General features: G+C 43.5%; 1 protein-coding gene across 6 annotated transcripts in view; it reads right to left on the minus strand.

Annotated features, from left to right (window-relative positions):
• Positions 1–12,052, minus strand: part of DOCK3 (dedicator of cytokinesis 3) — a 474,713-nt gene that overhangs the window by 130,915 nt on the left and 331,746 nt on the right. For all 6 annotated transcript variants that reach the window (XM_029052765.2, XM_029052763.2, XM_029052762.2 and 3 more), the window contains exon 13: positions 5,589–5,677. In XM_029052765.2, the coding sequence (XP_028908598.1) occupies positions 5,589–5,677 (89 nt within the window). The remainder of the gene's footprint in view (positions 1–5,588; positions 5,678–12,052) is intronic.

Below are 12,052 nucleotides of genomic sequence, written 5' to 3' on the forward strand. Positions count from 1 at the left end.
AATAACGTAATATAGCCAAGGAAAAAATTCCTTTAATCAGGCATTCCAAGGGAGGGAAGTAATAGTAATACTAGTATTTATTAAGTGCTTACAATGTGCATAGAAGCAGCATGCTGCAGTGGACAGAGCACGGGCCTGAGAGTCAGAAGGTCACGGGTTCTAATCCCAAATCTGACACTTGTCTGCTATGTGACCTTGGGCAAGTCATTTAACTTCTCTGTGCCTCAGTTATCTCATCTATTAAAAATGGGGATTAAAAGTGTGAGCCCAGTGTGGGACACGGAACGTAAGCAACCTGATTAACCTGTATCTACCCCAGCGTTTAGAACAGTGCTTGGCACATAACACTATTGTTATTATTATTATTATTATTCTTAAGTGCTGGGATAGGAGCACACGCTTGAGATCTAGACAGAGTTCCTGGTCCCCAAAGGGCTCGCAATCTAAGAATAAGGTGGGGGGGGGGGGAAAGGCGGACAAAAATATAAAAGGCAAGGATGCTGATAAACACCAAAGGAGCAGCAGGATCTCAGGCTCAGTCCAACCGACCTCCAAGTCAGAACTGCAACACCGGCAGTGACCTTACCAATGTTCTAAAAATTGAGAGGGACACGCGCTGCCGCTATTTGAGTTCTTCCTGGGATGGAGCAGGGGTCTATGGGAGTCCCAGTGGCATGGAAGGGCTGGCAAGCGAGTGGCAGAAGGCAGGTGACCCAGGAGGGGAGGTGGTGGCGAGTGGCGGCGGCGAGAGATAGCCGGGGCAAGGGCTTGGGCCACTGATAGGGCCAGAGCAGCGGTACATCGCAGCCCGCTGTAGAGGCGGTGGCTAAAGAAGGTAACAGACCACAAGCCGCATCACAAGTGAAGAAGAGCCGCAGTTTGGCCACCCCTGATCAAATTAATGGATTTCCACTGAATCAGTGATTACTAGAACATGATTCACCCCAAAACAGGTGGCTCGCGGCTTTTCCTGAAATGACTGGGTTGTGTTTAACTTTTATGTCTACATCTTCCAAGATTGAGAAGGTCCAGAGAAGACTCAAGGGATGGAACAAAGGATCTATTAGAAAATGATAAATGAGCCAGGGTTGCTTAGCCTGGGGAAAAGAAGGGTAAAAGGAATGACACTGTGAATATGAAAGGTTAATTACAAGGAAGACACTGACCAGTTGTTTTCTATGTCTCAGAGGACAGAACAAGAAGAATTGGGTTTATTTTAAAGCAAGAGCGAGTTCAATTAGATTTAAGAAAATTTACCTAATTATAGGGGTAATTAAATACTAGAACAGATTATCAAGGAGAGTGGGAACTCTGCCCAAGGAGATTTTTTTTTTAAATAGGATGAGCAACCAAATGAATCAGACATTTCAGGAGGAAACCTTTCTGAGACAGAGAACTGGAACGGCTGGCCTCTCGAGGTTCCTTCCAGTTCTATGAGCCTCAGATAAAAGAAGCTTCTTGGGAGCAAGGGTGGTGTCTACCAACTCTGTGGCATTATACTCTCCCAAGCACTTAGCACAGTGCTCTCAACCGAGTAAGGACTCAATAAATACCACTGATTGATTACTACCTCCACTGTATGCTCCCAAGTGCTTAGGACAGTGCTCAGCACACACTAAATGCTCAAAAAATAACTACTGATTGATGGCTATTTCTCAGAATGGAGAAATTTAAATTAGGGGATTTCCCAATGATGACTGGGTGGCCTGGTTTCATTTGACACCTTCGTGAATGATCAGGAAGACGGAGTGGGAAGTGAAATTTCCAAGTTTGCAGGTGACTCTAAGATCTTCTGGGTGTTGAAATGCTACGAAGATGGGGATAAATCAATCATTCAACTAACTTTGCAGAACCTTTGCTCCAGGCCAGTCTGTGCAAAAATCTACAGCATTTCACTTAGTTTTAAGACTACGCTTCACTCTGTCTTTAAATCACTGAATTCTGTCCTACTTCCGTGTGATTGTCTCCTTTTAGTTCATCATACAGTGGTTGCTTGGGGTTCCTCAATAACTGGGTCCTGAGAAGTTACGATTATCATCAAGAAGGTTTATAGTGGTATAACGCTACAATCGAACATCTGTTTAAGTGACCAAAGGAGCTGGCCCCTAGCCAGGAATAGAGGTTAGAGAAGGTTTTTGCATTAAAAAATATATATTGATATATTGGTACACTGTGTACCTTATCGATCCTGCTGGGGTAGTAATATGAGAGGTCTGCCTTTTCCTTTACTACTGTTGCCCCTTTTCAAGGTTTTACATATTTTAATTAGTACTTTTACTGCAGAACATTCTGAAGACTTACAGCGATGGGCTCCATTTTATAAATCAAACAAGTAAATAAGGCTAAAGACAGAAATAAATACAACGGGCATGTTGCCAAAAGTCTAGTGGTATTTCTGGTCCATCTTAAGCCTTATTTTTTATTGTTTCTTGTTTTTAGTTTAGTCCTGGTAGGTGGTTTATTATCCTAGAATATTTACTAAATCAATCTAGGAATGGGAAGTGTAATCAAATTGTTTAAAGCCTTTTGGAATCATGCCTAAGATAAAAAGCTCTATACAGTCAGACATGCCAATGCCAGGATACTACTAGGCATTTAAACAAAAAATACATTCATCAAAACATGTGCCAGTAAAAGTGGTAATTTAGTAATTAATAATTTAGTTTGTATATGATGCTTACATTGCAGTATTTAAACAAAACCAAACATGCCTTTCTGAATGTTTATATTTTTTTCAGCCTTTGCTACAGCACAGTGCTCCAGATACTCCCACACATACATTAATTTATATTTATAAAACAAAAATAAACTATCACCAGGCATGTTTTTCTACATAAAAACATAAGCAATGGCATTACTAGGTGAATCAATCCATCAATTATTGCACATTTACTCTGTGTAGAGCACTGTATACTATGCTTGGGTGAGTACAATGGAGTAAGTAGACATGATCTTAGGTCCTCAAGGACCTAAGAATCTAACGGGAGAGAAAGGTATTAAAATACATTACAGGTAGGGGCAGCAACCATTTGCAAGGATATGTACATAAGCGCTGTTGGGGTGAGGGATGGGGTGAGTACCCAGTATTTAGATCAGTGCTTGGCACATAGTAAGCGCTAAACAAATACCATCATCATTGTTATTATTACCTAAGTACTTGGGGGGAAGAACTTGAGTGCAGAAGCGGTGTTGTAGGGAGGGAAATCGGGGGGGGGGTGGGGAGACAGGAGTTTAGTTAGGGAAGATTTCCTGAAGGAGATGTGATTTTAGTTAGGCATTGAAGGTCAGGGGAAATAGCGGTCTGTCAGACGTGAAGGGTGAGCGCGTGAGAAGAGAGTCAATGGTGAGAGAGATGAGAGTAAGAGGAGTGAAGTGTGCTGGCTAGATTGTAGTGGGAGAGGAGTGAGGATAAATAGGAGGGAGAGAGCTGTTTGAATGCCTTAAAGCCAATGGTGAAGAGCTTCTGCTTGACGTGAAGATGAATGGGTAACTACTGAAGGTTTGTGAGGAGAGAGGAGAGAATGATACTTTAGTAGGGTGAAGTGGGGACTGGGGGAAGTAAAGGCTGGAAGCAGGGACATCAGCGAGGACAGTAGTCAAGATGCAGTAGACAAGACAGGATGGGACAAATGTTTAATCAGTTGTCTGTCCATCCCAGTATTCTGTCTCGGACAGAAGCATGCTGGTTTTACAGTATTAGTCAAGCCCATCTCATAATTACCAACAGAGTACTTAATTGTCTAAAGAATAAGGAGGAGGATGAAATCACTGCCCAAGAAATATGGTAATAAATGGCTTATTTGTGAAAAGTGATTAAAACCAGAAACTTGCTTTCCTCAAAATTCAATATATGATTATAAGATGATAGAAATATTCACAGATTTCAACTAATATTTCCTGACTTGATTAGAAAACTACTGTGCATCCAAATTAAAGATTAAATTTTGTTAATACGTACATCTGCATCAGGCTTTGGTAAAGATAATTAGCTAACATGTAAATAGGCTGATCTTTTTTAAAAAAATTGTAGATTAAAGTCGAATTGCTTTCTATTTGGGTCCTAGAGTCATTGACATTGTCAGATCTATCACTAAAACTCATTAGTGACATTTCTTTGCTTACGAGACTTAAATTGAGCAGTACCATAAATAGAAATGACTTTGAACATTTATTTTATATAAAGTAAGCAGTTCTGTGAAGAATAAAAATCAACTCAACATGTGAGAAATCCAACAACCCAATTACTTAGCCTGGATAAATAAAAAACAATAATTTAAAATCAATCTAGGGACAGTATAAATACTGCTATGGTACAAATAGTTTCATAGGAATATACCTGCAAAAATTGGGAAAAAGTCTATCCATTTCACTTATTCAGAGTGTGGTACCCAGATTTGGCCCTAGTACTTAAAAAAAACAAAACAACTGGGAAACAACTGAAGAAAACTGAAGTGGGGTCACAAAGAAGGACAAAAATTAATGAAGGGATGGAAAAAAGGTCCTATAATAAAAGGGGGAAGCAGCATGGCGTAGTGGATAGAGCATGGGCCTGAGAGTCAGAAGGTCATAGGTTCTTATTCCAGCTCAGCCACTTGTCTGTTGTGTGACCTTGGGCAAGTCACTTCAAGTCTCTGGGCCTCAGTTACCTCATCTATAAAATGGGGATTGAGATTGTGAGCCCCACATGAGACAGGGATTGCGTCCAACCTGATTTGCTTGTACCTATCCCAGCGCTTAGTACAGTGTCTGGCACATAGTAAGCACTTAACAAATACCAATAAAAAAAGGTTAGGGAAAGTGATGCTGCTAAGCCTAAGGAAGAGAATACAAAAGGTTGTATGAGGAGGATATGACCACTGAGGACCAAACAAGAGAAGCAGTATGGCCTAAGGGATAGAGCACAGGCCTGGAAGTCAGGAGGATCTGGTTTTTACTCCCGGCTCTGCCACAAGTCTGCTGTGTGACCTTGGGCCAGTCACTTAACCTCTCTGTGCCTCCGTCACCTCATCTGCAAAATGGGGATTAAGACCGTGAGTCCCATATGGGAGGAACATGAACTGTGTTCAAGTTGTTCAGCTTGCATCTACCCCAGCTCTTAGTACAGTGACTGGCTCATAGTAAGCACTTAACAAATACCATAAAAAGGGGGAGTTTAAGTTAAAGCAACTAAGATTTTGATTGTGCATAAGGGAGTTCTTCACTATCAGAATGACAAGGCACTGAGGCAACCAAAGGAGTTCACGGAGTTTTCATCTTCAGAGCTGTTTAAAAACAGACTAGACACCCATCTTTCCTGGAATGTTTAGACATTCACCTGCCTCAAGGCAGGGGACCTTGACCAGGTGACCTCTTAAAAGCCCTTTTGGTTTTATGATTCTATGGACAAACACACTGGTTAGTGAGGCTTAGGGACGACTCAAACGACTGGGTGGTGCAAACATTCATGGGGATTTTCACTGAAATGGCCGGGTGAACACATTAGTCCTCGGAGCTGCCGTGTCATTAGCCATCTGGGGAGTCTTCATTTTGGGGTTGGTTCGTGCAAAACTCTACTGAAAGGAATTCCCATCAAGAAAAATAACAATTACCATAGTTGGAGCTGGGTGCTGTGTACTTGGTACTGGACTTGCGGATGATATTCTCATGAACTTGATACCACTCGTTTTCATTGTTGCACCTGAAATAGAATGACAACATATTACTGCCTGTGACTGCATGAGACAAGTGTATTTTTTGAAAAATCCTTCTTGGAGCTTGACTCTCTCTGGGGAAACTGAATGCTAGTGGGGAGTACAGCATGCAGATGTCAATGTTTTTGGAGACACAAAACAGTAGTTATGAGTCCTTCCTAAATACCCTAAATGCTTGAGATGCAGCTTGAAAGAGTCTGCAATTTCAGGTTTTTTCAGAACCCGGCCCTTTTAACCCACCCTTCTGCTAACCAGGGTTTCCTCTCACAATTCGCAGTTCTTGAAGCTCAGGGGCAGGGTGAATTAGAAGTTGCAGAGCTACTGGCAATCCTGAGCAGTAGCTGTCAATCACCTTAGTCCTGGGCCAATTTAGAGGCATGAAGGAGGTAGCAATCGAATGACAAAAATACTCCGTCCTCACAAGTCCGATCTATGTTTTGCACTGTTCCTATGCTGAATTAAGCCCCAAAATACAAATAACCCTGATGTTAGCTGACAAACACATCAATAATGTTAACTCTAAACACAGGAGGATCCTGTTAAATTTTTCGACCAAGCCTTGCCATATAGTTTTCTTTGAGGCACAGAAAAAAACTCGCAACTGGACATGACAGAAATTATGGTGGGCCAGTGAAACATTCTATGGGAAGAAAAAGTAATAAAGCCACTTCTCCCATCTTCCAAAATAGACCTCCTTGAGGATTTCTATATTTCTTCTAAAATATTCTTGGAACAGGGTAGATTTGCAGAAGTCTTGCCAAAGAGAGCCCCTAAAGATTTCACCCCTGAAAGTGCTGCCACTGCTGGATGGCTTTTCAGATCAGCACCTCCAAATGACAAAGGGATCATCGAGGGGGAGGGAAGGGCCAGCCAGCTAACCCTGCCTCCAGAGGGCTGAGAGTTAGTAACGGAGAGCGGTCTTTTGCCTTCCCTCCATATTCTATTTCCCAAGGTAACATGTCCTTCCAGAAAGCCAGGGGTGTTACCTCCTGTCTCACTTAGACACCGATGTTATTTATAACAGGTTCTTAATATAGTATGCCCTTAGCAAATACTGTTTCTTAACTGTTTCTGATTAACGCGTATCCACCCCAGCACTTGGGAACAGTGTCTGGCACATAGGAAGTGCTTAACAAGTACCATCATTATTATTAGTCAATTGCATTTATTGAGTGCTTACTATGTGCAGAGCACTGTACTAAGGGCTTGGGAGAGTACAATATAACAATCAACAGACATATTCACTGCCCACAACAAGCTTAATTAAGATCACAAATGAAACAAGTCTGATGCCGAGGGGTTATCACTTTCTCCCCTTTCCCGCCCCCCATTTTAATAATAATGTTGGTATATGTTAAGCACTTACTATGTGCAGAGCACTGTTCTAAGCGCTGGGGTAGAAATAGGGTAATCGGGTTGTCCTACGTGAGGCTCACAGTCTTAATCCCCATTTTACAGATGAGGGAACTGAGGCCCAGAGAAGTTAAGTGACTTGCCCACAGTCACACAGCCGAGTGGCGGAGCCAGAATTCGAACCCATGACCTCGGACTCCCAAGCCCATGCTCATTCCACTGAGCCACACTGCTTCTGGAGGTCCTGCTGTTGGTCCAGTGGAAAAAGCTTGGGATTGGGAATCAGGAGACATAAATTCTAGTCCCATTGGTGAAGGTTTGAAATCAAAGGACCTCCTAGGATGTTCTGGGGAGGTGGACAGGCCCTGGAGAAATCCTGAAAAATAGCTGGCTAATGTGGGCAGCAAACACTGCAGTAGCTACTAAGGCAATGGCCTTCTGAGTCAAGGCATCAAGGCACAGCTTAGGCACTGTGCTGTGGCCACTTTGGCCATAAAAGCATCTTGCATGTAAGAAGCTTTCACATAGGCTTCGCAGGGCATTGCCCCGACTACTCACCTGCTGCACTCCGTACCGTAGCAAGAAGATGACTGGAGGGGAAGCTGCATGCGGCACAAACCACTAGTACTAGAATCAAGTTCTTCACACATGTTCTCAGTCTTGAAGTCTCAGGATGGAGATCCATCCATTGTTCTCAATGGGAGATTTCATCGTCATCATTACCATCACCACCTACCCCAAGTTCTCTGTATTTATCTTTCAGGAGTCCTCCTGACATCAACCAGCCAGAGGTCTTCCTCGACAGTTCACTTCAGCTCACTGCTTCCTTTATAAATGCCAGACCCTCGAAGCTGCACTCTGGATCTTTCCCTCAAGAACCCCGGAGGGAGGCCAGACCCCTCCATGTCCGGATTCTCTTCAAGCGCATGGTTACTTCTCTCTTTTACAACATGGCTCACTACCTCCTCCTGGTTGTGAAGGTCTACTACCTTTTTCCTAAATCCCTTCTCTGGCCTTTCCCTGATGACCCAGAGTGGCCAAGCAAGTAAATGCCCGACCCATTCTGCTGATCAGTTTTCTCTGTTTGGAGGAGGGCGTGAGGAGCGAGTGACTTCTTCCACTATTGAGATTTTTCCCAGGAGGGGGAACGTGTCTTCCTGGGTCTATTGTATGTGAAAAAGGACTAGCTAGAATTATTATTCCAGTACTACATGAGATTTCTCTCTCATCCTGTCTCTAATGCATTGATATAAAGGCTAAGACTAAGGCTAAGAGCCTTCTCACCCTAGCAATTTTCTTAAAATTGCATTTGTTAAGCGCTTACTATGCGTCAGGCCCTGTACTGAGTGCTGGGGTGGATATGAGCTAATCAGGCTGGCTACAGTCCTAGTTCCACATGAGACTCATAGTATTAATCCCCATTTTACAGACGAACTTACTGAGGCACAGAGAAGTGAAGTGACTTGTCAGAAGGTCACAAAGCAGACAAATGGTGGAGCCATGATTAGAATCCAGGTCCTTCTGACTCCCAGGCCTGTGTTCTATTCACTAGACCATGCTGCTTCCCCTGATGGATAGTTTCCTTTCTCAGGCACCTTCAAGTTTCTTCCCTCTCCCCATCTATCTCGGATGACTGTCACAGAGGAGGTGGCATTTTAGGAGGGCTTTGAAAGTTGGGGGGGCTGAGATCTGGAGGATGTGGTGGGGTGGGGAGGGAGAGTCCAGCATGAGCAGAAGGAGGCAGGAGATGTGAGAGAGGGATACGGTTTGAAGGTGAGTTTGGGAAGAGTGAAGAGTGCGAGCTGGGGAACGGCAGGTAAAGAGAACCAGTGTGTAAAATGAAGAGACCTGGTGAAGTGCCTTACTTTGGCAGTGTACATGGATCCATCTTCTCTTCAGGGAAGCATAAAAGTCCTTGGTTTAGTTTTGGTAAGTGTAAACCTTGGCCCACTTCAGCACTGGCATTCCATTACTTGCCCCACATAGGCCTTCATTTGTGGTTAAAATTCATGTATTAAAGTCTTCCCTTGTTAACTTTAAATATGTTCAGAATAGAATTCCTTCAGGTTTCGATAGACTCAAAAATACTTACCTTTGGAACAACTGAGGCCCAGTAGGAGTTACTTAGTTAAAATCATGTACTGAGTCAATAGCAATAAAACAATGTCATACTCTGTTAGCGATAAACAGGACCAATAAGCAAATTAGCTCCTATAATTTTTTTAAGGCAAGATTAGAAAATCAGGAGCAACTTTTATTTCTTAAAATGTGTGGCCTTTCTTCCCAATAATAGCCCAAGGAGGGAGGAGAATGTAATTTAAAGTGATTACGAAGTATGGAGTAAGGCTCCATTAGTAGCTCGGGGAGGCCCTGGTCGGGGTGGACTCCGTCGCGGGAGGGAAGCAGCGAGGCCTAGTGGCAAGGGCCCGGGCTGGGGACTCAGATGCCGTGGGTTCTAATCCCGGCTCCGCCGCTTGCCTGCCGGGTGACCTTGGGCAAGTCACTGGACTTCCCTGGGCCTCAGTTCCCTCATTTGGAAAATGGGGGTGAAGAGTGTGAGCCTCAGAGGGGAGGGGACTGTGTCCAACCTAAATGCCCTGTATTTACCCCGGCGCTTAGAGCAGTGCTTGGCGCCCAGTAAGCGCTTAACAAGCACCGTAATTATTCTCAGTGGGAAGAGCACGGGTTTGGGAGTCAAAGGTCGTGGGTTCTGATCCCGGCTCCGCCACCTGTCAGCTCGTGACTTTGGGCAAGTCACTTGGCCTCTCTGTGCCTCGGTTCCCTCATCTGTAAAAGGGGGAATGAAGACTGTGAGCCCCACGTGGGACAACCTGATCACCTTGTATCTCCCCTGGCGCTTAGAACAGTGCTCGGCACATAGTAAGCACTTAACAAATACCATTATAATTAATAATGAGCTGAAGTAGGAGATTCTGACAGCCTTCATAGTACCTTCAACAACTGATACATAAAATGTTTCCAATTGTCACACCAGCCAATACACCAGACTATTTTATAGACGTTAACAATATTGGAAATAGATGTGCCTTTCTGTCATTCTTCGTGTTAGACTTAGATTAACAGTTATTTGATCTAAATGCAAGTTAGCTGCAGAGCATGAGCAACAGTGTATACAAGGGGTAGTAGCTAAGCCTCAAGAACGAAACGGAAAATGTAACACGGCCGAGACACACAAATCAAAAAGGATCCCTTTAACGGGAATGGCAAGTAGGTGTTCCGGAGGGGGCGGTGGTGAGTGGCCATGGCGAGTCGGATACTCCCTCCCCAGCCCGGCTCCGAAGCGGGTGCCGCCATGTAACAAATAACAAAGCACGTATTATCCGGCTTTTCAAGGTTAACCACACGGCAAAGGACGAAGAGCTGCATGTGTCTCACAAGCCTCAGTTTCCATGCCACCCTCACCCCCAGTCTATAATTTGAGTCTGGAAGGCTTCTAGTAGATTCTGCTCAGATCGAAAAATTGGGCAATTAAAGCAAACATACTGATCACCATTCAGCTCTGATTTCCCACTTGTTTTTCAGTGCTCTATGGAATTCCAACAAAACGGTACCCAATTCTTATTTTTTTAAATCACAAACTGAAGTGTGCCTCCCAGAGCTCTGTAACTTTACAAGAGGTACATACAGATACTTTAGGTGCTTTGATGGGTTATTTCTAGAGCATGTGAAAGAAGTTTAGATTGGTTCTCAGCTAATTTCTTCCTGATCATTATAAGCATGTAAGTCTTAAGCCAACTCCTCCTTTCAGAACACACAAAATTTACCGAAAATTGATCACATCAGCTATTTGAACCCAGTCTTCATACTTCTTTCAAGAGGACTGCCTAGCTAGATTGCAGCTTAAACCTGTTTAGTTCCCAGTGAAATGCAGTCCAGGGATATGCAGGTCTGGATCAATATCCCTTCAAATCTGCCAGACCACTGTTCTCCAGAAATACCACCTCTGCAGGAGGTTCTTCCTGATTAATTTTTCTTCTCCCCTGGTCATATCCTCCAACTGCCACCTTGGCAATTATGCACTGTCTGAAATTTGTGGTATCCTTGGTACTTATTGAGCTACATATTCTACTATTTAAGCACTTAAAGATTTACACAGCCATTTTTTCACCCTCCTCCTCCTATCTGTAAATTATTTGGGGTCAATCTCTCCTGTTAGACTGCAAACGTCTTGAGGGCAGGTACTATGTCTACCTCAACTATCCCTCGACTGTAGATCCCTCTAGGCTCGTTGTGGGCAGGGATTGTGTCTATTTATTGTTGTAATGTACTCTCCCAAGCGCTTAGTACAGTGTTCTGCCCACAGTAAGTGCCCGATAAATATGAATGAATGAATTGTACTCTCCTAAACACTGCGTTCCCTGTATACAATAGACACTCAAATACCACTGACTGATTGAAGGTCACGTAGCCTCCAGGTTGTGGCCGTGGTGGATACCCCAAGTCAAGATTTGCTTTTCTTGATGCTTGGGTATGTCCTTTCTCGTAAAGTTGCTTTTAGCCCTGGTGAATCAGGGAAGTCAGAGCAAAGGTGGGTAAACGCTGTTGAGGTGACAGAAGGCTTTGGGCTGCAGATCAGTTGGCTCAACGAATAAGTCTGATATGGTTGGGATGATACTCTATCCTCAAGGAGTTGGTGAAGAGCACTTTCTTATTTAGCTTCAGTACCGGTGGACTATAACATATGCCGAACCCATTTATAGGCATAAATGGCTACTGGCAGCTTTTTACGAAGTTGGAATGCTATAGGTCTTTGAGGATTCTACTTGTGTTTCAACTCCACCGTGGTGTTTTCTACCCTGCCTCTAATTTTTAGTTTCCATGGTTTTTTCAAACTTTCTGAAAGTTGTCCAGGCTTTTCCCCTCTCTGGCTTTAATTTACATCTTGAGATTTCATCATCAATCAAGAGGAGGAAAGGTTTCTTATGGAATCCCTTAAAGAGATGAGATTCTTTTCTTACCCTGAACTGTGAGAATTAACAGCCCTGAAG

The sequence above is a fragment of the Ornithorhynchus anatinus genome, chromosome X2 (genome assembly GCF_004115215.2).
Source record: "Ornithorhynchus anatinus isolate Pmale09 chromosome X2, mOrnAna1.pri.v4, whole genome shotgun sequence".
Classification (NCBI taxonomy): domain Eukaryota; kingdom Metazoa; phylum Chordata; class Mammalia; order Monotremata; family Ornithorhynchidae; genus Ornithorhynchus; species Ornithorhynchus anatinus.